The sequence below is a fragment of the Rhinolophus ferrumequinum genome, chromosome 25 (genome assembly GCF_004115265.2).
Source record: "Rhinolophus ferrumequinum isolate MPI-CBG mRhiFer1 chromosome 25, mRhiFer1_v1.p, whole genome shotgun sequence".
NCBI lineage: Eukaryota > Metazoa > Chordata > Mammalia > Chiroptera > Rhinolophidae > Rhinolophus > Rhinolophus ferrumequinum.
In genome coordinates this window covers 26188469-26216443 of record NC_046308.1, presented here as the reverse complement: position 1 = coordinate 26216443, position 27975 = coordinate 26188469, and the positions used below count along the sequence as shown (strand labels likewise).

Here is a 27975-nt window from a genome sequence, read left to right as displayed (position 1 = left end):
GCAGGGAGCACAGAGAGCCCCCAGAACCTAGAAAGGAAACTTTAGCTTGGGGAAGTACCGCAGCCCTGGAGGAGCCTGGAGTCAGCAGACAGAAGAGAGGAGGGACAATTCTTAGTCTGCTCTCAGCCATGGGTGAGCAGTGTATAGAAAATGCTGAGGTGAGCTCTTTTGGACTCTTCCTAGAGCAGAAAGTTGGTGCTCCCTGCAGCACACAGCTAGACTGTGGTGTTTCGTAGTCTGTGGCTTACAGTGCTCCGAGGGTCTTTAATATACATGATGTTTTCCTCTAAGTGTTGGAGGGTGGGAGCCACACGCGTGCGATCTAAGAGGACCTGACTCTTCTGTCAGTCCTTTGGTAAAACTAATCTGTGCTGAGCTGCTGGGCCACAAGCGCTCCCTGGGTCAGCAGGCCTGGGTTCTCTGTATAACAGCAGGAGGGAGCCGAGGAAGGCCCTGGAGCCCAGAGGGCAAAGTGCAGGCCCACAGAGTGATCCCTGCTCTGGTCCTGCATTGCAGCTTCTACTGCAATGGCTGTGCTGTCTCCACTTGGGTCCTCTTTCTGATCTGGGCCCCTCGTTGAATCAAAGGGAAGGAGACTGAGCAAAACCAAGGCTGGAAAGACGCCCTCCCTCCCAATCCTCTAAGATTTTTCCACTATTGAGCACATGTGCAGAGACTGCCAGCAGCTGTCATGGGGACCGAGCTTTGCTGAGATGGATCAACACTTTCGCATGACCAAAAGCAATAATGTTTCTTGAGAAGGACTGTCAGACATTCTACTAGACTAGGACCAACGCGTTGCCTTTCCTATTATTCAGAGTCACTGTAGATCCAGCATCTAACATCATAGGGGCCGTGCTCACTCCCAACTCCCACTGGAAATCACAGCCCTGCTCTGCGTAATCGTGAATGTCAATATGCTAACAGTGGTAAGCTGGCCAAGACAAACCTAATGGATTTGGTTTAGTGTTTGGTGCCAAGTAATACACAGCTGATTAAGCCAGTGCACAGATGTGCTCAAGTCATCTGGCGGTTCCATGTCTCCATTTACTTCTTCCCCAGGCAGGCATCGACTGAGAGAAAGGACTGGCCAGGCCGTGCATGGACATGTGATGGTCACCTGCAATTCTGAGGAAGGAGCTGCACCCTGCAAAACGGACCTTGGATCGTTAACTCACCAAACTGGACAGTTAGTGTTAAGACAGCTGTGACGCACACAGGACAGGATGGCTCTCTGCCTCCTAGGCGGCGAGTCACAAGGATGTGAGGAGAGGTGCACCGGGCAAGGCGGAAGAATGCCCATTGTTTGCAGACCCTGTGGGAACAGCTGCCAAACAGAAATTACTGGAGACCTTTGTGAGGGTAATTGGTAGAGAGTCTATCAGAGATCTGAACTGGAAAGGGAGGTGGTACAGTTTTATTCAGCCTCCCCCACCCCCAATGCTGAGCTGAGTGTGATGGAAAGTCCAACTCAGTTCTCAAATGTAATAGAGCAAAATGTTTTGACATACTTCCTATGCTTATTCATCCTGTGCCATATAATTGGGGTTCAACACTAGGATGGAAAACCTCAGGGAAGAATGTTTGTGGATGAAGAAATGGCAAAGGAATATTTACTCAACAAGAACATTCATTGAGCAGCTATTATGTGCTGTCACTGGGTTGGGGGCTGGGTATTTTGTGGACAAGAAGACAGATCACAAGCTGATCATAGTCCAGAGAGGAAGGCATGGTGTAAGGAGAAGCCAAGTAAGTGGACAGAGACAGGAGCTGACTTTACAAATTCTGCCTCAGGACTTCTCTTTGCCTCAGTGTCTCTTCCTTCATTAACTATTGCTTAACCTGTACTCTCAGCTCCCCCATGGAAGTGTGCATTTCTGGGCTCTACCCTCAGCGAGTCTGGTGTTTTCTGTAAGAGGGAAGGATTCTGTTTTTTTTTTTTTTTCAAGTTCTCTAGGTGATTCTGGTGATGAGCTGGATCTGGAACACTGCCTCAGTGGGCCCATGTTGGATAACTGCAAGATCGTACCAAGCATGAGAAGGCACTATTAAATTCGAATTTCTTTCCTGTGAAAGGAGATGCAGAATCTCCTCTGAGAGGCCAGCCCAGAGGGTGGCAGGGGTACTCCACGAGTGATGTGCACACCTCCCCTTCAGCGCAGTCTATCATAATGCTGACTTATTCCCAGTCTCTGCGATTCGACTCGGAATTCTGAGATGACTGTAACATCTAATCTCCCTTTCCCTGGTGGTTAACATGATGGGTAAACAATAAACAGTGTTGTAGAGTGAGGAAGCTGGGTGATTTTCATGTATTTCTGAGCCCTGCTCATGGGGATAAAACATGCACAGGGCAATATGCACGTGGAATATATCAAAAGGGATATGCCAGAAACACCTTTCATGCCAGGATGATGGGAACATTCACTGAGGCTGCTGGTGGTCGTGTGGTGACAAAGCTGGGGGGTGGGTGGGGGGCGACTCTGGCTGCAGGCTGTAAAACCTGCTCAAGCTTTCTGGGAGAGTATCACTTTCTCCCTGTTTTCTCAGGCTCGCTGGTTCACTTTTTAGTAGCAAATGTGAGAAATGAAAAGCATCTCAATGGGACTTGCAGAAAAACATCGAGGATTCTCAGACACACCTTTAAGTTCTTAAAAGCAAAACCTTTTGGCTCCCTGAAACGTTACTTCTTTAATAGGGCTTTCCTTCCTTCCCCGCACCCACACCTATCTTTAAGAAATTCCTATAATAAAGCCCCATTTTCAGAGACTATTAAGTAACTAATGATGGATTAAATCTTCACTAATTCGAAGACATTAAGAAGAAAAATAGAAAACATTCTGAAATCCTGTACTGGGCACTGGGTTGGGGGCTGGGTACGTCAGCTAAAAAACATTTAAAAAGCAAAATGTTCTCTCTTCCAAATTGCTTTACTTTGTAAAGGTTTCACCCTGTACTCTCACCTAAGAATGTGTCCGTGTGCACACAAGCATGTGTACACTCCAGCATGCATGCCTGGGGGGGGCGGGAAGGAAAGGGAGGTCACTGAGTAGCTGGAAGGGGCAGGCTGTGAGTGAAGTTTAAAGGTGTGGCTTTTCATTTGCCCTACTAGCTCAGATTCCAGAAACAGTAAAGCTCTACTGCCATCTCGTGGCATCATAAGATGTTCACAGGAGCATGATTTGCTCAGATTCTATGAACCAAATCCAAAAACACCCCAGTAGTCCACATGAAGACGTTTACCAGTAAAAAGATTAGAATAAGAAGTACTGTTGCTTTTTTATTCAAAAGGATCATGTGCTGCACAACAATTTGGTTTCAAAAAGACCTCAGGTCTTCAAATGAAGGCTACCATGGCATTTATTTTGCCACGTGTAACAATTTCACACTGAAAAAAATCTTAACATAAAAAATTACCTTCATACCCCACCGGGGCATTCTCACATAAACTAGGAAATTTCACAAATGATAGTTCTTTCTTCAATATTCAATCTTTTCAATTTCATCCATGTCTTCAGGGTCGAGTTGCTTAATGTTGCTGTCTGAAAGAACAAAAGAGAATCAACCAGACTTATCCCAGGATCCACATGGAATTTCATTCCATCCATCTCTGAATTTCTGAAGACAGTGACACCTTAGAATATGTGTTCCGGTGACACCCTGTATGGAAAGCCTTGAGACAGAACATCCTCTCCACTGGATAAGGAAGGGATGGCATCAAAATAACCACCTAACTAATACGGCATCATTTGCACCAGACACCACCACACACGGGACTAGATAGCTTGGGACAGAAAAAAAGGCCACAGTGCAAGTGAGGGGCCAGGAAAGGGTTGAGCTCTGGAGGAGTGCAGCGGGTGTGTGTAGGACGGGGGGTGTGGGACAGGCACAGGGAATACGGCTCCTCCACTGAAGTCACTTCCCAACACGAGGTCTTTAGGAGCTTACACAGCAACAGGGATCTTAATGGTCCTTCTCCCCACGCCACACCCAGCCCCCCTTCAGTTATCCTAACACAGGGTGCTTAATCAGCTTCCCTAAAGGGCCAGGACGTGCTATAGCTGGTCTGCAAACCCTTTACAATGATTAGGCTGGTGCAAAAATAATTGTGGTTTAAAAGATTAAAAATTGCAAAAACTACAATTACTTTTGCACCAAGCTAATCCATTCCAAGTTGTACACATGTGTCTATGTGCATGTCCCCGGGGAGAGTGTCCAGTGCTGCCCACCAATGTTAAGGTCCACTGTCCTAAAAGGTGAAAGATATATTTGGAGTCACTCAAGCGTCACTCTTCCCCTGCTCCTCAGCCTTATCCATGGGCTTTGGGGCCCAGGGTAATTTGAGAAATGAACATCTCAGGTTACGTCACTTGGCGTTTCCATCAGAGTACAGCCTGCCAGTTCAGGGGCCAGAGGATCATTAGATCCTGCCTTGCTTAGATGGGGGCTGGAGGAAGGGCAGCAGACCTCAGAATTCGGGTAGGGTGGGGCAAGAAGAAGGGAAAATGTAAATAAAAGCAGCAACTGGGGACAGAACATAATCTTCAAGGATTTTATTACTATGCTTAGGGTGGTTCTTTCTTCATAGGACATGGAAATCTGCTCCAGCTCTCAGAATGAGCAGTAATTCATATTTGAGCTCCTATCAATTCCACTTGATTTAAAATGTCTTTCCTTAACTACCGTATGCGCATTAATCACTGTCTCATAGTAGGAAGTTGGGCACTGTGAATCAGAAGCCTCCTGTCCCCCTCCTGTCTGTCACAAGCACTGGGCTCGAGGTCTGTGACACGCGTCATCACTGTCAACACGAGCAGGCCCACAGTTCCTACTGTGAACAGTGCTACTTACTAAAGTGATCCTGGATCTTCATGAGCAGGGGCAGCTTATCCACTTCGATCATGTTGAAGGCGAGGCCTTTTTTCCCAAAGCGCCCTGTCCGCCCTATGCGGTGGAGGTAGGTCTCATAGTCCGGCTCACCCGACTGGTTCACAGGGAGATCGAAGTTCACGACGACTGTGACCTGCTTCACATCAATCCCTAGAAGAGGAAAGACATTGGAGGGTCCTTCAACTTCTTCCTTAGCATACAAGTATTCAAGAACCACACTCGCTGAGGGAATTCTCATTTCACAGACACAGTGTATAAATCAGACCTGGTTTTGCATCATTGAAAGGCACACGTCAGCCTGCTTGCACAGCATGTCTACGTTGCTGGACAAGAATCAGGAGAAGCTAACTCTACAGAAGTCTAAATATGCACAGTGTGTGTGTACGTGTGTACGTACGCACAGTGGGGAGGGCTCTTATCAAGCACACAGAACCACTCCCTCCTGTCTGCTCCTGCTGTGCCAAGTCCCCAGCATGCAGCTTGGTCTCATGTCCCCTTACCCGTCACAGGGCCCCAGCTCCACTCCATTCCACGGCCATTGTTCTAGTCAGGTCTTTTCATCCTTGCCTCAACGGTTACAACAATTTCTAGACTGGGTTGCCCTCTCTCTTCTCCCACGCCTCTAATCTCTCACCATGGCCAGTCACCAAAGCCATGCCCAGAGCACTGTGTACGAAACCCAACTGCCCAACTTGTACAGGAGGACAAAGTACAAACAACTCAAGACTTCCAAGCAACCGAAGTCCCATCTCGTCCTCTCCTGACTCACAAATCCAACACTGCAGGCACAGGGTGTAGCCGTTTCCCAAGCAAATGGCACATTCTCATCAAACGGAATTCTACCCTTCCTTCAAAACTGTTCACAGCTAACATCACCTAGCAAGACTTGTGTGACCAGCCCCCTCCTGCCCCCGCCGTGTCTCTGTCCTGCAACACTAACAAACAGTCCAGGTCACATCCTGTCTTCCCTGCACTGTGGCTGTGCTCTGGGGCTCTGTGTGCCTTCTTTCCTCTGGGGTTCAAAGTTGTGCTGTCCCAATGGGGGTAACCACTAACCTCACGTGGCTATTTAAGTTTAAGTTAATTCAAATGAACAATTCCACCCCTCAGTCACACCAGCTACATTTCAAGTGCTCAGCAGCCATATATGGCTAGTGGCTACCAATTGGATAGCACAGACTAGCACATTTCCATCAGAGCAGAAGTTTCTATAGTGCTGGTCTAGCTGGTCTAGAGAGTCAAGAGTCCAGGCAGGGAGCTTCTGTGGGGCAGGGACCTCATCCTTTCTCAGGCTACTTTTCCAAAGTGCCAAGCTCAGCACTCATGGCAGGTCCTCAGCTCTATCTGCTGAACTAAAAACGAATTAGGAAACAGGGTTTGAGGATGAGGTCTAGGCAAAGATACAGGAGGGATGAAGAAAGTAGGAAGGCCCATCTCTTGAAAACACAAACATTTTTTTTCAGCAGTCAGTAGTTTCAAAATTAGAAACACCTCAGAGATGAACATCCTTAGTCATTTGGAATGCAAGTTAAAAACATGAGCTACCACACACGTCACTAGAAAGGTTCAGATGAAAAAGAGTGACACCACCAAGTGCTGACAAGGATACAGAGCAACTGGAACTCTCCTACGTTGCTGGTGGGAATGAAAAATGGTGCAACCCCTTTAGAAAACAGTTTTGTAGTTTCTTATAAAGCTAAACTTACCATATGACCCAGAAATCCTACTCCTAGGTATTTACTCAAGAGAAATGAAAACATATGTCTACACAAGACGTACTCATGAATGTGTATTACAGCTTCATTCAAAATGGCCCCAGACTGGAAACCATCCAAATGTCTATTAGCTAGTGAATGGATGATCTAATTGTGGTACATCCATTCAATGGAATATTACTTAGCAATGAAAAAGAATGAACCACCGATACATCTAAGAACACTGATGAATTAAAAAGCATTATATCAAGAGGAATAATTCAGACACAAAAGCTACTGACGATATGATTTAATTTATATGGCATCTGGAAGAGACAAAGTATAGAGACAGAAATCGATCTGTAGTTGCCAGGTACCAGTAGTTGCAGAGACTGACTGCAAAGAAGCACAATTCTGGGGGGAGACGGAAATGTTCTGTATTTTTATTACAGTGATGGTTACATGACTATATATGTTCATCAAAAGTCATTGTAAACTGTATTCTTTACATTGTATACTATATACTGAACCACATAAAAGAGTGAGTTTTATGAAACATAAATTATACTTCAACAAACTTGACTTTAAATACAGAGGGTGCCAAAAAAATGTGTACACATTTTAAGAAAGGAAAAAACTGTATTAAAATTATGCTGATGGTAACCACTTTAGGCAGCTCTTGACTTGTGTTCAAACGTGACTTGTATTCATCTTTTGTTATTGGTATATATTGAGTATTACAATATTGAATGTTATAATTTTAATAGTTTTTTCTTTTCTTGAAATGTGTATACATTTTTTTGGCACCCTCTGTACACACACACACACACACACAAACCTCGAGCACAGACATTGGTTGTTATAAGAACTTTCTCTTTCCCATCCCGAAACCTCTGAATGATGGAAGCTCGCTGATCCACGGTCAGTTCTCCACTTAACAAAGACACTTGGTGGCCGTCCTGCATCATCTCCACAGTCAACCACTTGGCATTTCGACGAGTCTACATGAAAACACAAAACCCAGCCCAGGGCCCCGAGTTAAAGCAGACTGGCTGTGTTTGCAGTGCTCATGCGCATCGGGTGGGAGCCAGGAAGGGTTGTCCTAGAGGAATCCCAGAACGTGGCACGGAATTCTTCCTTCCCGTGTGATTGATTCTAAATGTGACATCCTCTCAACCTGTCAGAGCTCTGGCTTCTCAGCCATGACACAGAGATAATAAAAAATGCTCTACCTACGTCATGTGATGGTATGATGGCAAAATGAGATAATGTAATAATAACATCAGACACTCTAAGAGTGCTCCATGTATGCCAGGCATGTTGCTGAAACCTTACATGCAATAATTTGATGAAGTAACTAATTTCATTAAAAAAAACCCAAAACAACAACAAAAAAACCCCAAAGCTTAAAAGCATTAGTAATTTGCCCAAGGTTACAAAGCTAGTCCAAGGCAGAGTGGAGATTTCCTGTATTCTAAAAGTATGTTTCCACATGCCGGTGTTCTTCTAGAGCACATCAACCTAATGGGAAAGTGTCAGAAGCCATCCCTCTAACATAAGGATGCCCTCTGTTTAGCATATGAAAGTCGCATTCCATTACTTAACCTTTCTAAGTTTCAGCCGTAAATTACAGATAATTTCTACTCAGAGTTGCTCTGAAGAGTAAATGACGTAATGTACAGAGTGCTGAGCACGGTGCCTGGCTGCATGGCACTTCTGAGTCGTACTGTCCCCCTACCTCCGCCTGCAGGGACGCCTGGGCATGGCGGAGACGCATCTCAGCAGTTACCTGGCAGAAGATGATGGCCTGGCCAATGGTGATGCCGCCGTAAATGTTGCACAGAGCCTGGTACTTGTCCTTCCTGTCCCCGCACAGCACGTAATACTGTCGGATGTTGTTCAGGGTCAGCTCCTCTTTTCGTAACTTGATCACGTTGGGGTCAGGAATGATTCGCTCTGCAAACTGCCACACGGAGTCCTCAAAGGTCGCCGAGAAAAGGAGCATCTGGCACTCGGAGGGCAAAGCTCTGTGAAAGGGAAGAAGGCTGTCACCCACTGCCACCCCTGCCGCTCTCCCTGGAGGCAGCCTCGAGCACTTCCCGCCCGCTGCCATCAGCTGCTCCTCACACCTGCTCCAGGGGTCAGCGCGCGTGCGGGGTGTGTCTGCGACAAGCTGCACTTCCCGTGCAAAGAGCGACGAGTCCTGCTCCTCCCTGCGACCCAGAATTTGGGAAAATACATACACTGAGTGAGGAGCTCAGGAGCAAAGTTTACATATGTATTCTGGAAGGTGTGAGGTTTTCATGCCAATTTTCTGCTGAGGAGAAGCAGCAGAATGGAGTCACGAGTAAGAATCCAGACGCTCTTTACGGTGATCGTCTCACACAGAGTTCCATGAGGATGACGGAAACAGAGGCTGCTCATTCCATGGCAGGGGTTCTATTTCTTGGGAGGGAAAGAACAGCTGCCACAACTAACTTTATTTGCAATGGGAAGAACCCAGATATAAATAAAAGGGAGGCAAAAGGGGAAAATGCTACTGCATGTGAAATGTAAACTGAACTCATAATGAATAAATACATGGCTAATTTATATAAAGTCCACAAACAGGCAAAATGCGCCTACAGAGTTAGCAGTCAGGGTAGAGGCTAACCCTGGGGAGGAGAGAGGGGCTAGTGACAGGAAAACGGCATGGGGTGGGGTGGGGAGGGCACTTCTGGAGTGCCAGTGAAGTCCCATTTCTTGACCTGGGCCACTGTTACACGAACACAGCCCCTTTCTGATAATTCCCTCAGCTGTACTCTTATGATTCATGGATTTCTCTATAGATATTTTTAAAACATCAATAAAAAGGTTAGTATTTTAAAACAAAAGGCAGAGCAGAGAGACATCACCACTTCTGAAAAGACAGAGCACCTAGAAGAACAAGCTGTTAGTGCTAAAAGAGAGGAAGGGGGGGGTCATATAGACCAGTGATTCTCAAACACAACTTGAAGCCTGGGGCCTAGGTCAGCTGGGGAGCTTTTCAAACAACGATCTGACGGACTGCCCGCCAATTATGGTGGACTGTCTACACGTGCTACCTCCACAGCTTGTCACATCCCTTCAGTATGATTACAAAGAGATAAAAAAGATATGAATCCACAAAAACATGGAGAATAGAAAAGGAGAAACTGGTAGATAAGCTATTTCAATACATTTTTGAAAGATGGAGTATGTGGTGAATGAGAAAGTAGATGAAGCTACGACACGAGAGCTATAGACGGAAATGGTGATGAAAAACGCAGTGAAGCTGAAAGGTCCCTGAGAGGTCTGACACGCGCACACACCAGAGACCAGAGGATTAGCGGGGAAGGACTGAAACTGGGGGAGTAGGCTAGGACACACCGGGGAAATTCTGCTTCAGCATGCTGAGGCCTCATGCTTATCTGGGAAAAGATGGCACCAGGACTGGTATCTCAAGGCCTGGGACATTTCATTTTAAAAGAAAGTTTGTTTATACATATTAGACAAGGAAAGGAAACATGGGCTATTCTGCAGAACATACTAGATTTTAAAGACGGAGTATGAAAAAAGAATGTGAAGTATTTCACGAATAATTTTTATACTGCTTGCTTGTTAAAATGCTATTTTTGGTAAGTTGAGTTAAATAAAATACATTACAACATAATTTTACCTGTTTCTTTTTTTCAATGTGGCTAGTAAAAAATTTAAAATTACACGTGTGGCTGGCATTATTATATTTCTATTGGACAGTTCTATGATTTCATCTTTTATAAGCAAAAAGCAAGGCTGAACAATGGAGGGATGAACACCAATGTAAATGCTCTAATTAACTTACTAGTCTCTTGGCAGAAAGCCTTTGGTGACTATTGAATCTTCCCTGGAGTTCTGAATCTTTTATTTGATGTTCTATATAAACATACCAACTTATTGGTAAAGGAGGGCAAGAAGGGAATCTCACGTGGTCTTTGGCCAAAATTGTTTTAAATAGGCTGAAAATATGTATGAGTGCAGGTGGATGCCACCTTACTTTAGGCAACTGCGGTAAGCATGAGGAAGCCGAAGACAAGAGGTTTCTTCTGTGCAGATTCCAGTTGGGGAAACCAGCCTCAGCAGAAAGTAAGGGTGAAGCACACAGCTGAAAACTGGGGATCGAGTGAAATACACACAGCGAACGAGGGGCCCTCCCAGGCCAGTGCCCTACACTGCTCCCAGAATGCCAGCCACCAAGTATCTTCCCCAGGAATGAGATTAGAGACATTATAATCCTAACGAGCTCCAGAGCATGATTGTCCTAAGGTGAAGCTTCCCACGTTACAAGCCCTGCCATACATGCAGAGCTGTCAACAAGTTTTTAGTTCCTCTCCTTAGATTATGAAAGGATGTGAGGAAGAAAGGTCCAGAGACTGTAGAAACAAATAAAAAGTAAACTTAGATAATTCAGACACAATGTTGAGAACAGAAAAAACTTTTCAGTACTATAATTGATATCGTCAGAAAGAACAGTAGCATATTGCATCCATAACCCAACAATAGGAAGCCATGGAAAAGAAACACAGAACAACACCAGCATGGTCCAGACAGGACAGAAAAAAAAGGCTAATGGCAGATATTTACAACTGAGGACACATACAACTCGGTTAAAGAGGTAAAAAACAGAAACAGAGCCTACTGCACCATGGGAAAGGAAGAATTTGGGATCAGGTGTGTGCAGAAGGCAATGTGAAAAGCATATATGAAAAGCTCACAAAGATGAGACAGGCAATAATACTTATAAATTAAAAGGGTTTTTTTTGCCTCCCTTAACCATACCAGTGATCAGATGGAAACAGTGGACACAGAATTAGTTTGGCCACATCACACAAAGCGACATGTATTATTGCATCCTTCCCTTGATATTTCCATGAAACTGAATAAAGTTACATTTCTTGGTTCAAAGGTTGCAAGAAAAATGTTATATCAAGTGATATGTAAAATCACAGCAACAAAAATACAGAGGATACCAAAAAAAGGTATACACATTTTAAGAAAGGAAAAAACTGTACTAAAATTGTAATACTCAATATATACTGATAACAAAAGATGAATACAAGTACGTTTGACTTCTACAATTATAAGAGGTGCTCAAAGTAGTTACCATCAGTGTAATTTTAATACAGTTTTTTTTTCCTTTCTTAAAATGTGTATACCTTTTTTTGGTACCCTCTGTATATTCCCCCCCTATCTCTTAGGTACTTGAATTTGAAAAATCGGAGTTCAAAACTTCTATGAAGTTTTAATAAAACAGAAAATACGTTTAAAAGGCTGTTGATATCATATCCAAATATAAGCTAATCTGCTCAACCATCTGCGTGTGCAGCAGTGCAAATGTAAATTCTGGCAGATTCCATTTAGTCTATGAACTTCTAAGATCTTACCAGCTAAATGTCCTGCATACTTTGTACACATGTCTAAAAGGTGCACAATTTGTTCATCTGTGATATTGAGCTTTTCATTATCAAAGTTCTGGGTCATTTTTCAGTTTCCTCAAAACTTGCAGAAGCAATGAATGAGAATTTTAACTGTATAGAAATGGAAGAAGATAGTCATATTAGACATACACCTAGACGATAACTATCAGTGTTGCCAGCCATCGGAAAGATTTAAAATGTTGGCCTGCCATAAAATTATATCTTTACAGTTTGAGACAAAAAGAATGTCCTTCTCCAATTTGGAAATACACTGAGGATGAGAATGGAGAAAAGGACTATAGGAAAACAGAAGTGCTGTGCTGTTTCTCCACACGGTCTGATTACCTGTGAACATAGGTACCATGTGTTTAATTAGTCCTATTGTATTTACATTCTCCTTATAAAAAGCTCTATACTTATGTATATCTTAAGAATACATGAGGTGTGACCAATAACCACGGTGAATGTTTAAATAAAAATATTTATTACATAGATGTCATCAAAATGGCGGCGTGAGGTGAGCCTCTGTAAATCTCCCCTGGAATTTACAACTAATCAACAACTATAACTACACAAAGGACTCCCTGCACAGCAGACAGGCAAGACGAAGAGGCCCACTACGGAATTCATCTAAAGGTGGGCGAATCGCGTGAGAGGGGGAGGAGGGAAGGGAGAAGTGCGGAGCCGGAGCCGTGTGAGCGCAGGACGCAGACCTAGCTCAGTGCTCCCAGCTCGCTGCATCCCGGAGCTACCGCAGCTGCGGGAGAGGGAAGAACTCGGACTGCTAGGGCTCTGCTTATGGCCCACAGGGCTGAGGGGGCAGCATATAACACGGATGAACCCAACGCTCACGGCAGAGACCTCGGAGCAAAGACTGAGGGAAGAAGGCTGAAAACGGTGGTTTAAGCCCTCACTGCTGCAGAGAAAAGAAATCTTAGGCACTGAGACTAGCCACCCACTCCCTACCCTCCCAGAGCTCGCCCGCCCCCACGTGCTCCGTGCTAGAAGCAGAACAGTAGCAGTGTCAGATCAAAAGAACAGGATATGTGCTGTTTTGAGAACTGTGGACCACAGACACAGATTCGCAGCCCAACTAGTTCTGGCGAAGGTGAGGGAGCTGTGGAAGCAGGACGGGTTGTGGTGGTGGTCACCGCCATTGCTCTGGGCTACCTCTCACAACTTACCCCGCCCCTGGCCCCATCTATCTGGCCGGATCCCTGCAGGAGTAAAGAGCACAGCTGAAACATACGGGCTCTGAATCTGGTGCAGGAAGAATTTTGGAACTTCAAAAGCTCTCTGCATACCCACACGGACACTGGGCCCTGTGACCCAGGCAAACTACTAACAGAGGAGAAGCCTGTCTCCGAGGGAACCCCCCATTGTATGAGAAGCTGGAACAGTGCAGAGAAAACATAGCACTACCATGTGAGAGAGAAAAAAAGGCTGCAGTCGGAGAGAAAATAAAACATTCTACCAACAAGTACTGGAAAACAAAAGAAAGACCTCTTCCTATCAACCTTTTGCAGAAGCCACTCCTGTAGATGTCTAGGAAGAGAAATAATAAATCAGTAATTGCCATGAATAACAAAGGCAACAAGACAGCTCAGAAAGAAAGTGAAAAATCTTCAGAAAAGGAACTTAAAGATATGGAAATATGTGACTTAAATGACAGAGAATTCAAGACTGCAGTTCTGAAAAAACTCAACGAGATGCAAGAAAACACAGAAAGGCAGTTTAATGAACTCAGAAACACAACCAAAGAACAACATGAGCATTTTATGAAAGAGATTGAAATTTTAAAAAAGAACCAAATAGAATTTCTGGAGATTAAGAACTCAATAGAAGAAATTAAGAATGAAATAGCCAGCTTAGGTAGTAGAGTTGACCAGATAGAGGAAAGAATCAGTGACATCGAAGATAGAAACCTGGAAATGACATGGATGGAAGAAGAAAGAGACTTGAGACTTAAAAGAAATGAAAAAACTCTACAAGAACTTTCTGACTCCATCAGAAAGAGCAATATAAGAATAATGGGCATACCAGAAGTAGAAGAAAGAGAGAAGGGAACAGAGAATATATTCAAACAAATTGTCGATGAGAACTTCCCAAACTTGTGGACAGAACTGGATCCTCGAATCCAAGAAGCAAATAGAACACCTAATTACCTCAATCCCAACAGGCCTTCTCCAAGGCACATTGTATTGAAGCTGTCTAAAATCAACGACAAAGAAAGAATCCTCCAGGCAGCCAGGGAAGAGAAGACGGTAACCTACAAAGGAAAGCCCATTAGATTATCATCAGATTTCTCAGCAGAAACTCTACAAGCCAGGAGGGAGTGGAACCAAATATTCAAACTATTGAAACAGAGAAATTATGAGCCAAGAATAATATATCCAGCAAAGATATCCTTTAGATATGAAGGAGGAATAAAGACTTTTCCAGACATACAGAATCTGAGGGAATTTTCTAATACACGACCTGCACTACAAGAAATACTAAAGGAGGCTATTCGACCACCATCAACAGGGACAATTTGTGGCAACCAAAACATAAAAAGGGGGAGAGTAAAGGCATGAACGGAGAAAGTAAGCGTGCTGAAGAGAATGGAATACTTTAAATATCAAACTTTCTTTTACATAAACTTAAGGGTAACCACTCAAAAAAAAATCCAGAACTGAAATATATACTGTAATAAAAGAAGAAACAGAGGGAAACATCATAGAATACCACCACACAGATAACAGACAACAACAAAAAGGCAAAGAAACAATGGAGACATAGCCTTACCAGAAAACTAAAGATAGAATGACAGGAAATCCTCACATATCAATAATCACCCTAAAAGTAAATGGATTGAACTCACCAATAAAAAGGCACAGAGTAGCAGATTGGATCAAAAAACTAAACCCAACCATATGCTGTCTCCAAGAGACACATCTCAGCTACAAGGACAAGCACAGACTCAAAGTGAAAGGGTGGAAATTGACACTCCAAGCAAATGGTATCCAGAGAAAATCAGGTGTAGCCATACTGATACCAGATGAAACAGACTTCAGGGTGAAAAAGATAACAGGAGACAAAGACGGACATTTCATAATGGTAAAGGGGACTATACAAGAAGACATAACAGTCATCAATATTTATGCCTCCAATCAGGGAGCACCGAAATATACCAAGCAACTACTAACAGAACGAAAGGGAGAAATTGACCGAAACACAATTATACTAGGGGACTTACATACATCATTGACAGCTATAGATAGATCATCCAAACAGAAAATAAACAACGAAATAGCAGCCCTAAATGACACATTAGATGAAATGGACATGATTGACATATATAGAGCACTTCATTGTAAAACATTAGACTATACATTCTTTTCTAGTGTACATGGAACATTCTCAAGGATAGACCATATACTGGGACATAAAATCAGCCTCAGCAAATTTAAGAAGATTGAAATCATACCAAGCATATTCTCTGATCACAAGGCTTTGAAATTGGGTATCAACTGCAAAAAGAAAGCAGGGAAAAACAGAAATACATGGAGATTAAACAACATACTTTTAAAGAACGACCAGGTCAAAGAAAAAATTAGAGGAGAGATCAAAAGATACATAGAAACAAATGATAATGAAAATACATCCTACCAAAATTTTTTGGATGCAGCGAAAGCAGTTTTAAGAGGGAAATTTATATCATTACAGGCCTATCTCAAGAAACAAGAAAAATCCCAAATGAATAACCTCATGTTCCACCTTAAAGAACTAGAAAAAGTTGAACAAATGAAACCCAAGGTCAGCAGAAGAAAGGAAATAACAAAAATCAGAGCAGAACTAAATGAAATAGAGAACAAAAGACAATAGAACAAATTAAGGTGACAAAGAGCTGGTTGTTTGAAAAGATTAACAAAATTGACAACCCTTGGCTAGACTCACTAAGATAAAAAGGGAGAAGACACTAACAAAATCAGAAATGAAAAAGGGGAAGTTATCACGGACACCACAGAAATACAAAGGATCATCCAAGAATACTATGAAGGACTATATGCCACCAAATTCAATAACCTAGAAGAAATGGAAAAGTTCTTAGAAACATAGCCTTCCTAGGCTGAACCATGAAGAACTGGAAAATCTAAACAGACCGATCACCAGTAACGAAATTGAATCAGTCATCCAAAACCTTCCCAAAAGCAAAAGTCCTGGACCAGATGGCTTCACTAGTGAATTCTACCAAACCTTCAAAGAGGATCTAATACCAGTCCTGCTCAAACTCTTCCAAAAAACTGAAGAAGAGACAGTACTCCCTAACTCATTTTATGAGGCCAACATTACCCTGATACCAAAACCTGGTAAGGACGACACAAAAAAAGAAAACTACAGGCCAATATCTCTGATGAATACAGATGCAAAAATCCTAAACAAAATTCTAGCAAATCGAATACAACAATGCATTAAAAAGATTATTATTCACGACCAAGTGGGGTTCATCCCCGGGGCACAAGGATGGTCCAACATCTGCAAATCCATCAATGTGACACATCACATAAACAAAATAAAGTCAAAAATCATATGATTATATCAATTGATGCAGAAAAAGCATTTGACAAGATACAACATCCATTTATGATTAAAACACTTAATAAAATAGGTATAGAAGGAAAATACCTTAACATAATAAAGGCCATATATGACAAACCCTCAGCTATTCTCATAATTAATGGTGAAAAACTGAAGCCCTTTGCTCTACGTTCAGGAACACGACAGGGCTGTCCCCTATCACCTCTGCTTTTCAACATAGTGTTGGAAGTCCTTGCCAGAGCAATCAGGCAAGAGAAAGAAATAAAAGGCATCCAAATTGGGAATGAAGAAGTTAAATTGTCACTCTTTGCAGATGACATGTTGCTATATATAGAAAACCCTAAAGACTCCACCAAAATGCTATTACAAACAATCAACGAATACAGTAAAGTTGCTGGCTACAAAATCAACGTATAAAAGTCCATTGCATTCCTATATACTAACAATGAAATCTCAGAAAAAGAAATACAAAAAACAATTCCTTTTGAAATTGCAGCAAAAAGAATAAAAATACCTAGGAATAAACTTAACCAAGGATGTGAAAGACCTATATGCTGAAAACTATAAGACATTTTTAAAAGAAATTGAAGAAGACACAAAGAAATGGAAAGACATTCCATGCTCCTGGATTGGAAGAATCAACATAGTTAAAATGGCCATATTACCCAAAGCAATATACAGATTTAATGCAATCGCCATCAAAATCCCAAAGGCATTTTTAAAAGAAATAGAACAAAAAATCATCAGATTTGTTTGGAACCACAAAAGACCCCGAATAGCCAAAGCAATCTTGAGAAAAAAGAACAATACTCGAGGTATCACACTCCCTGACTTTAGCTTGTACTACAGGGCTACAATAATCAAAACAGCATGGTATTGGCAGAAAAACAGACACATAGACCAATGGAATAGAATTGAGAACCCAGAACTAAAACCACATAAATGTGGACAGATAATTTTTGACAAAGAAGCCAAAAACATACAACGGAGAAAAGACAGCCTCTTCAATAAATGGTGCTGGGAGAATTGGAAAGCCACGTGCAAAGAATGAAACTGGACTGCTATCTGTCACCATGTACCAAAATTAATTCAAAATGGATCAAAGACTTAAGCATAAGCCCTGACACAATAAATTGCATAGAAGAAAACATAGGTACTAAACTTATGGACCTTGGGTTCAAAGAGCATTTTATGAATTTGACTCCAAAGGCAAGGGAAGTAAAAGCTAAAATAAACGAATGGGACTATATGAAACTTAAAAGCTTCTGCACAGCAAAAGAAACCATCGACAAAATAAAGAGGCAACCAACTGAATGGGAGAAGATTTTTGCAAACAGTGCCTCCGATAAGGGGCTAATATCCAAAATATATAAGGAACTCATGAAACTCAACAACAAAAAAACAAACAACCCAATTGAAAAATGGGCAGACAACCTGAAGAGACATTTCTCCAAAGAGGACATACAAATAGACATATGAAAAAATGCTCAACATCACTAATCATCAGAGAAATGCAAACAAAAACCACAATGAGATATCACCTCACCCCAGTCAGAATGGCTATCATCAGCAAGACAAATAGTAACAAGTGTTGGAGAGGCTGTGGAGAAAAAGGAACCCTCATCCACTCTTGGTGGGAATGCAGACTGGTGCAGCCACTATGGAAGGCAGTGTGGAGGTTTCTCAAAAAATTACAAATAGAATTACCATATGACCCAGCAATCCCTCTCCTGGGTATCTACCCAAAAAAATCTGAAAACAAAAAAACAAAAAAACAAAACAAAACAAAAAAAATCTGAAAACATTTACACATAAAGACATGTGTGCTCCAATGTTCACTGCAGCTTTGTTTATGGTGGCCAAGACATGGAAACAATGAAAATGTCCTTCGATAGATGAATGGATAAAGAAGTTGTGGTATATATACACAATGGAATACTATTCGGCGGTAAGAAAAGATGATATAGGAACATTTGTGACAACATGGATGGATCTTGAGAGTATAATGCTAAGTGAAATAAGTCAGACAGAAAAAGCAGAGAACCATATGATTTCATTGATATGTGGTATATAAACCAAAAACGACAAAAGAACAAGACAAACAAATGAGAAACAAAAACTCATAGACCGAGACAATAGTTTAGTGGTTACCCGAGGGTAAAGGGGTTGGGGGGTGGGAGATGAGGGTAAGGGGGATCAAATATATGGTGATGGAAGGAGAACTGACTCTGGGTGGTGAACACACAATGAGATTTATAGATGGTGTAATACAGAATTGTACACCTGAAATCTACGTATTTTACTAACAATTGTCACCCCAATAAATAAATAAAAAATTTATTACAGTTAAAGACACATTGCCATTAATCCCCCTCAAAATACTCCCCCTCACTTCGAAGCAGTTCTGGAAGTCCTCTTTCCTGAGTGTCTTTAGTTGCGCTGTCTTTGCTGCCTCAATGTCCTGAATCATTTTGACTTTGGGGAAGAGCCAGAAGTCGCATGGTGCCAGATCCGGTACATAAAGTGGATGAGGACACACCGTAATGTTTTTATTTAACAAATACTGCTGTACCAGAAGTGATGTGTGGCAGAGAGTTGTCATGATGGAGGATGAAGGAAAGACACTCACGAAAGAGGACTTCCAGACCTGCTTCAGAAAGTGGCAAGAACGATGGGATAAGTGTGTTCAAAGTGAGGGGGATTCATGGCAATGTGTCTTTTACTGTAATATATTTTTAAATTTAAACTTCACTGTATTTTTCAATCACATCTCATACACTAGCACTGCCTATAAAATTTAAGCATCCAATAACAAGTTTAAAAAGATTAAAATAAACTGCTACATAAGAGATGAAACATTATAAAATGTTGTATTTTTCTCATACACATATTTTAATTAGTTCTACTATTAGTATAACTGCTACTGTTAACTAGTTCTACTGTTGTTTTGTTTAAATAGCATTAATGTCACAGAATAATATATAATTTCAAATAAACATTTTTCATTCTTTTATTTAAAGAACACATGTGCATGATTATTTCTTCTATATTATATTATTTTATACACACACACACACACACACACACACACGCATGTATGTATTGACTGGGTCCCAAATTGGCTCTCTAAAAAGTTGGTCACTTGAGGGAAAGAAACAACATCAGAAATGTTCCAAGACCTGGCAGGCACAAGCTTTGGGAATGAAGAGAGAACACTGTGTGTCTACTACAAGGAATGAAAAAAAAAAGACCCGAACTGAAGCACATCATTGAGAAGTTTCAGAATACCAGAGAGAAGGAAGGTTTCAAAAGCTTTTGGCGAGAAAGAAACAGATCCCACACAGAAGTCTGGGGATCAGGATAACATTAAACTTTTCAGCAACAACATTGAAAAACGAACATATTCATTACAGTATTTTAAAAACCTTTTCCGTTTTCAACATTGCCCCGAATTTACAGGGAGGATGCTTTTCAACACAGGAGTCCACATCCCAGCAAACCATCAATCAAAAGATCAAATGTACAGGTACGATAAAGACATTTTCAGACAGGCAGGGGCTAGAAAATGAACTTCCTATACATTCTTTTTCAGGAAGTCATCAGAGAACATACTCCAGCATACTGCATAAACCAACAGTAAACCAAAAGAAAAGGACCCAGAAAACAGGAGATTCAAAACAGTAAGTGAGGACAGGAAGACCTGTAATGAAAAGATATGCAGCCAGTCTGGAGAGCAACCAGTCCAGGTCGAAACTGGAGAGACAGAGTCTGGAAAAGCTTCAGGAAAAAAAGAAACCAATGGATTTTTAAAAATCATATTTGACTATTTGGAGATATTGACATATGATACACACTATGAAACAGGTAGAGAAAAACTAAAGATCCCTACACAGTGATACTAACAAAAGAAAATAGGCAATTATTACTTTTAGGGGAAAATGCTGTAGAAGAAAAATGTAATTTTAATAATACACTGCTTAGCAGTGAACAATATTGATAATGTCATAATGATATCAATACTGACTGTTAAGGTAACCAAACTTATGCTATGACCACAGAGAGGTGACAGAGGGGACAGGAAAGTGAGAGTGGATGGTGGTATAAAAAAACTAAATTCCTACCTCCTCTAATGGGAAGTCAGCAGACAATGACTATATATCAAGAAATAGGAGTATGATGGGCGGACAGGTGGCTCAGTTGTTTAGAGCGCAAGCTCTGGGCAACGGGGCTGCCAGTTTGATTCCCACATGGGCCAGCGAGCTGCGCCCTCAGCAACTAGAATGAAGTCTGTGAGCCGCCACTGAGCTACAGGGTGGCCAGATGGCTCAGTTGGTTGGAGCGCGGGCTCTCAGCTCTCAACCACAAGGTTGCCAGTTTGACTCCCACAAAGGATGGTGGGCTGTGCCCCCTGCAACTAACAACAGCAACTGGACCTGGAGCTGAGCTGCGCCCTCCACAACTAAGACTGAAAGGACAACAACTTGACTTGGATGGAGCTGATGAGTCCAGAGAAAAACACACTACTGTTCCCCAATAAAAAGTCTTGGAAATACACACTGTTTCCCAATAAAGTCCTGTTCCCCTTCCCCAATATAATCTTTAAAAAAGAAAAGAAATAGCAATATAAGCATATTAGTTAAAGACATGAAGACTAATATCACAACAGAGATGTATTTTCTAGGGGAGAGGGCATGGGATTAGTGTTTTTCATTGCAAGTCTTTCAATACTCTTTAAATTTAACACTTATTTAAGCATATAAACACTTTATTTAAAAATAAGTTATACAGATTCCTAAAATCCACTCCCAGAAATTCTGAAAATCCAAATTTGTTTTAAGGGTGAAGGAAATGTGGAATTAAGCAGTAAAGACAATGAGGAGCAGCAAACGAATGAAATTTCTCACCTGGAAAGAAGATCCAGAAAGAAAGGATGAATGTGAAGATTACCTTTGAATACGAATGCTTTGATCTGAGAATCCTTGTGTGTCAATCATCACATCCGCTTCATCCAGGACAAACACACGAATCTTAGTCAAATCGATTAATTTTCGCTTGAAACACCAATCTAGGACAGTCCCAGGAGTGCCAATTATAATTTGTTTGGTGATGTCACTGCCTCTGGAAACTAGGGAGAAAAGGGTTTGAAGGGTTCCTTCAGATGCCAACAGCCTACAATGCAGGGCAATGCAACAGAACTCTTAAGCAAAAGTGCATTTCCTAATGACTTTCCGAGTATAAACCCTGAGGGTGTTGTGGTTTTTGATTTCACAGTTTTGAAATAAATTCCGGAGTTTCTAGGCTGATGGTCATGACAATATCCTGAATATCTGATTCATTTAAAAAGCCACCCTGCAGCCATTCCACTGTCTCATAGAAATACTGGCACAGTTGAGAAAACTCTATAAACCTTCCCCAAATGGTAAACCACCAAAATGCCTATCAATAGGTTACATTAAATAAGTTATGGACTATTATGCAGCCAGTCAAAAGAATTAAGCAGGGCTGTATGTACTGACATGGAAAGACGTCCAAAACATGTAAGTTTTTGAACAGCATGAAAAAAATGCTCCCATTTTTGTAAAAACTCCAAGGAAACAAATACATATACGTACATTTGTATGTGTATGAGGTCCCCCACAAAAAGCAAAGAACAGAGGACTGTTAGCAAAACTGTAATTATCTTTGGAAGAAGGTTTTTGGAGGACAAGAACAATTTTCACTTTTACCTCCTAATCTGTGTTTTAAAGATCTTCCCCTGCTATACACATGTAATACTTTAATGAGAAAGTTAAACAGTAAAAGCTGTTCTGCACCAAACAACTAAGCTTCAGAAAAAAAAATATATACAAATATATATATATATATATACACACACACACACATACACACACGTGTACACACACACACACACACACACAGAAGCATCCTCTGGCAGGATGTGCAGATGATGGAAATAAGGGTCTTTATTATGTACCAAGTGTTGCACACAGTGCTTTATCCTTTCATTTCATTCTGATAACAACTCCAGGATACAGCCCCCATTTCAGAGAAAGTGTTATATAGCACAACTGGTGGTGGAGTCAGGATTTAAACCATCAGCCAAGACTGGCTTGCTGGTACATACTTCGATTCCCTCGAATGGCATACATCACTTGAACATCCACACAGAACTTTCCCATCCGTTCAACCACACGGCCGGTCTGCAGAGCCAATTCATAAGTAGGAGCCAGGCAGAGGCACTGTGAGACAGAGAAAGCGGGGGGAAGGGGAAAGGTTCATATAAGCCGTCATGCAAATTTGAAATACAATTAAAAGTTGTACAGGGAGAGGCAGAGAAGTGAAATTGGAGATTTTGGTTGAATAAAATATTTTAAATTGAATACAATTTAGCAGCTGACAGATCTGAGGTGAACGCTGAGTATAGGGGAGAAGGGGCTGAAGCATGGAGAGCTAGCTACCTTTTATATACTCCTCTCTAAAGGGTTATGAAGACACACAGGTTACTGGTCATGCCTTTTTGGTGGGGGAAGAATGGATATAAAGAGGCTGGTAATCAAAAAGAGAGGGGATGCAAGACAAATTATAGCTGGAGTGTGATCTCCATCACCTCTTGCCGGCTATGAAAAGTTTGCGTGTTTTCAGAATCGGATCCCTGCTTGATCCGATCCACCTTAAACATCTCTGGCAGAATATCCCCTCCAACTCTTGCATTTGTTACTTCCACCCGCCCTACAAATGGTGGCTGCTGATGAATGAAGATGTGGATGAAGAAACTGGTGACATTTAATGCATTTATGTGCTTCAATTAAGATTCTGTGACGGAGAGGACAGGGAAACATAGCTAAAGTGCTAAAAATCGTTTCCACGCACATTTCTCAAACACAGCTTTCCCTGAAATATCAAACCCTGACTATAAATTTCACTGATTTTGTTTTAAAAAATACAAGATTTCATATGCTTGGCATTAGTCATCCATGTCCCCAGCTTATCTTGTTGATCGGAGTGTAAGCTTCCTGACAGGCTCCTTGTTTTCCCCACAGCACTGAGGACACTCAATACTCAGGTGCTCAGATTGTCAAACAAGTGGATGAGTACAGTCTGGAGAAAGGGGACGATTACCAGATACTTTCCATGAGTGGAAGCTACATTAGGAGCATAGCAAGCACAGTTCCATCCTTGCTCAGTCACTCTCTGACATCTGTGACCTTACGTGAGACATTTCCCTCTCTAAGCCTCAGTTCCTCCTCTGCTAAAGGAGGTGGACTGGAGGGTCTTCTATCTTACAGCCACATGGCACATATGCGCACTTCGTACCAAGCACAGTGCTAAAAGTGTACGCTATTTCATTTAACCTGCATGACAATCCTATGACGCAAGTATTCCTTCCTTCCTTCATTCCTTCCTTCATTCATTCAGTGTTTAATGAGTGGTTTCTATAAGTCAGGCACTGTGCTGGGTATTAGGATTCAGGGTGAAGAGAACAACTATGATCCATGCCTTTATAGATATTATCTTTACAGACAAGGAAATACTCTCGGTAAGATTTACTACCTCACCAAAAACATTCAGCTGGTTAAGTAGAAAGGCTGGGATTGGAACTAGTCAAACTATAAAGCCTGTGCTCTCAATAACTGTTCGATACTTCTGCCCAATATGCTATGATTTTATGAAAGAATGTCTATTGTAAATATCACATCATGTGAAGCAATATTGCCTATTACTAAAATATCACTGGCACTGCAAGCAATCCCATCTCTCTCTCAGTCTTTCCTTACCTGTGGGAACAATTCCAAGGCGTTAACTCTGCTGAGCATTGCTAAGACAAAAGCAGCTGTTTTTCCTGTTCCAGACTGGCTCTGGGCTATGAGGTTCTGAGGTCTGTAGAAAAGAGGAGACCACTGGGCATAAACTGAATACAAGAGCCTGGACATAAACTGAACATAAGAGACTAAAAATAACCAAGTTGGAATACCACTACCCTGGAAACTCACGGATGTGCCAGCATCATAGGGAGAGCCATCTCTTGGATTTTGGATGGTCTATTAAATCCCATTGCATATATCCCTTTTAGTAACTCTTCTTTTCTGTCAAAAAAAAAGATCATACACTTGTAGCCGATGATAAGTCAGTAGCCTCAGAAATAAATTTGAAAGGTACATTTCTAAATTAAGCCACTTTGCAACTGAGCTTCAAAAGTAATATTCAGAAATACGTAATTTATATATCAACTCCCAAACATATACAATCATGCTTGTACATTGAACTACTGAAATAAGCTATGCTGAAAGCCTAGAGAATAATAAGAGCCTAACATTGAATTTTCCGTTGAACCAAGCAAAAAAGGAAAAACTCATCTGATAGAAGTATATCAATTTGCCAGGAAGAGTTTTATTTCCCACATAAGCAGAAAACTAAGTGAGATTTATTATTTATTTTTAAAGAATGACAAACTTCGGTGTTTTAACAGCTATTTTTCGAGAACAAAGAATTTTATTTAGGTGATTCTCTTATCAGTTCTCCTTAGGAGCAGAAGACAAACTACTACCTCATCCTTCTGAGCCAGTATTTGTAAATGTTTCTTTCCTCACAATAGATGTTAGAAAGAGGATAAAGTGAAGTGGGCTGGAACACTTCCACCTTCAATGACATGCACATTTTGGATGTGCTTACTTGGCAGATTAATTAGCAGATTACTGCCAGCCAACATTTAATCATAGGTAGGCTTCTCTTGCCATTTAGAAAATGTCTGGGCATTGGGATTTTTTATTTTTTCCCCCTTTACATTAAGTCTGTATCAGTAACATACATTTCCTTAATGTCAGTCAATAAATCCCTAGGCAATGTAAACCCATTTAGGAAAGTTATTCATTTTAATGCCATTTGAAAGAAAATGTAATTAGGAAGGTAAAAGCTCATAACTTATCTAAAGGGGGTGGAGGAGGGTATTTGAGTCATCAATGTCCCTGTTTCTGTATTCTACTACGGAGAGTAGCAATATGGCTGTGGCAAGCTTAGCTATTCCCCCTAGCACAGCAAGATTAAAATATTTTACCATCAAAAATGTTCTCAATTTGCTGGACAGTGCAGGTATCCTAGTGTTTCTCTTTGAGCTATATTTTAATTGCACACAAAATGTACACATCTCATTTTAATATTGAATATCAGAACACAAAATAGATCCTGATGGTTTTTATTATTAGCAGATCAGTTTGTTCTGTGCTACGCTTTTCAGCATTTTCCCCTGCTAAAAAGAGTAAAAGTACTCACAGCCGCAGCTCTTCAAATGTTTTAACTGAGTAGAGTGGAGAGCTGGGATCCTTTTGTAAGACTTCAACTAGGTGACTGGATTCTACTAAGGACTGCCGGATTAACTTGTTTAAGAGTGAATTAGCTGCCAAATCCACTAGAAAAGCAAGAATAAAAAAGGGGTATTGCAGCGGAGAAACTAGGCTCCCTGAATGACACCTAATAAGTTGCTCCCTCCCATTCAGTAGTTGTATATCAAGCAACTACTCCTACTTTCATTTTTCTTCTAAAGAAGGTTGCAGAAAGAATGACATAGCATTGAGAATTCCGTTTTTTTTAATTGCGGATCCAATAGCTTAAGTTCTACTGCTATACCAACCTCTAACTTCAAGCAAGCCTACATCCATCATCATCAGACCTAACTTATCCTTGCCAACTGAAATTCTGCCCCGCCAGCTGAATATTCTTAAGCCATTCCTGCATATGCCATTTCAACTTCCTCTAAAGAAATATGCCCCTCATTTAGTATTTCTTCTGATAGTCACTATATATTTATCATAAAGAAAAAAGAAGCAAAGACAATTCTTCTCCAATTGAAATTACATTATTTACTCACATTGTGAAAGTCATGATTAACTGAAGCAGAATGCTAGTAGATACATGCAAATGAATTTATCTCCTACCTACATCTTCTTCATCTTCTTCCGTGTTATTAATAGAACCAGCTAAAAGAATAGAAGAGAAACTATAAATGTAAAGACAAACGTGGAGCAGAAATATAAGTGTACTATCCCAGTTTCTCTTGCCGACTCTCTTATGTGCACTGACAGGGTCATAAAAAGACTGGGAAGGTAGTGGAGGGCCTGGAATGTTAAATTAAGAGAGCCAAAGGTATTTCAGTTGCTAAGGACATGAGGAAAGCAATAATCATTAATTAACTGAGGTCAATCTGCTTTACCCTAACAGCACTCACCAAGGTTTGGGACGTTAGTATTCTTAATACCCTCAAGGTTCTTCCGGGAGTGGATGAGGTTTGAAAACTGTTGAAAGACACAAAATTTCAACCAATTTTAGGAAGCAAGCCTGCAAGAAGCCCAGTACTATCCCTAACAGAGGCTGGAGGGGATGCAGGAAAGACCGCCTGAGTACTGTTTCCTTTGCAATGTTAAGTATCCTGTTTCCCCGAAAATAAGACCTAACCGGAAAATAAGTCCTAGCATGATTTTTCAGGATGACGTCCCCTGAACATAAGCCCTAATGCATCTTTTGGAGCACATCTTAATGTAAGACCCAGTCTTATTTTTGGGGGAACACGGTATGTATGGATTCCTTTCGGGAACACGTCTCCTGTATGAATTATCCTAAAACTGGAGGAGACTTTCTGCTGCCCCTGGTGCAGCTCCTCTTTATAGGCCTCTAGGCTAAATGTGGCCGTCCTTGGTGGTCACACACGATCGAGGGATGGTGGATAGGAAAGCGTGCTGGTAGACAGATGGAAGGAAGCTAGCCGATACTTAATGGTCAAATTGGGCGAGTAGAAAACTCAGGGTCTGGTTGCGACTACTAGCTGCTTTCCCTCCCAGGACTTCCAGGTGTCTTCGTTTTGTCCTATCAAATCAAAGGTCTTGTCTGTCTCGGGGTGTCCTTTTCCGGGGCCCTCTTCCAAGTCCTTGCCACACCACATCTCCCCTCCACCACTGGCCAACCTCACCCGCCTCAGCAGATTTCCCCTGGGAGTGTTGCCCCAGCCCCCGCCCCTCTGCCTTCCCGGTCGGTGGCGGTTACGTGGCTGTTCAGCCGCTCACTCTCCGCAGCCCCCGGGTCGCCTCCCCAAAGTAACGACGCCATGGCTGCGATCGCTGCTCCGGCCCCAGCACGTGCGTCCAACGCGAGGCAGGTTCGGCTCCACCCAGCAGCCAATGGGCTTCCTCAGGCTGCAGGCTCACGCGCCGCGACTACCGCGGCAGAGCGCAGGCGCGGGGGCTCCGGGGCGGAGGGGGCGGTACCGGGGTCAGGAGGAGAAGGGAGGGCTTGGGGAGGGGGTTGTGTCCGGGGGAGGAGTCAGGGCCGCGGGAGAACTGTACGGCTCAGCCAGGTTGCACTTCGGCCAG

General features: G+C 41.9%; 1 protein-coding gene across 4 annotated transcripts; it reads right to left on the bottom strand.

Moving 5' to 3' along the window:
* Positions 1–1175: 1175 nt before the first annotated feature.
* On the bottom strand, positions 1176–27779 carry DDX25 (DEAD-box helicase 25). Of its 4 annotated transcripts, XR_004422089.1 has the most exons (13): positions 27650–27779; positions 26838–26904; positions 26548–26589; positions 25886–26021; positions 24610–24702; positions 24394–24496; positions 22743–22857; positions 21566–21743; positions 8374–8611; positions 7423–7585; positions 4852–5040; positions 3418–3542; positions 1176–1327 (listed from the first exon to the last, which is right to left on the bottom strand). XR_004422089.1 is itself a non-coding variant. In XM_033097924.1 (12 exons), exons 1-12 carry the CDS (start codon positions 27710–27712, stop codon positions 3481–3483), a joined length of 1449 nt encoding a protein of 482 aa, XP_032953815.1. In that variant the 5' UTR covers positions 27713–27779; the 3' UTR covers positions 3255–3480. The 4 variants fall into 4 exon arrangements, 3 of the variants coding, with proteins under 3 accessions (XP_032953815.1, XP_032953816.1, XP_032953818.1); XM_033097924.1 differs by lacking the exon at positions 1176–1327 and having other exon boundaries at positions 3255–3542; XM_033097925.1 differs by lacking the exon at positions 1176–1327 and having other exon boundaries at positions 3278–3542; positions 27670–27752.
* Between the last annotated feature and the right edge of the window lie 196 nt (positions 27780–27975).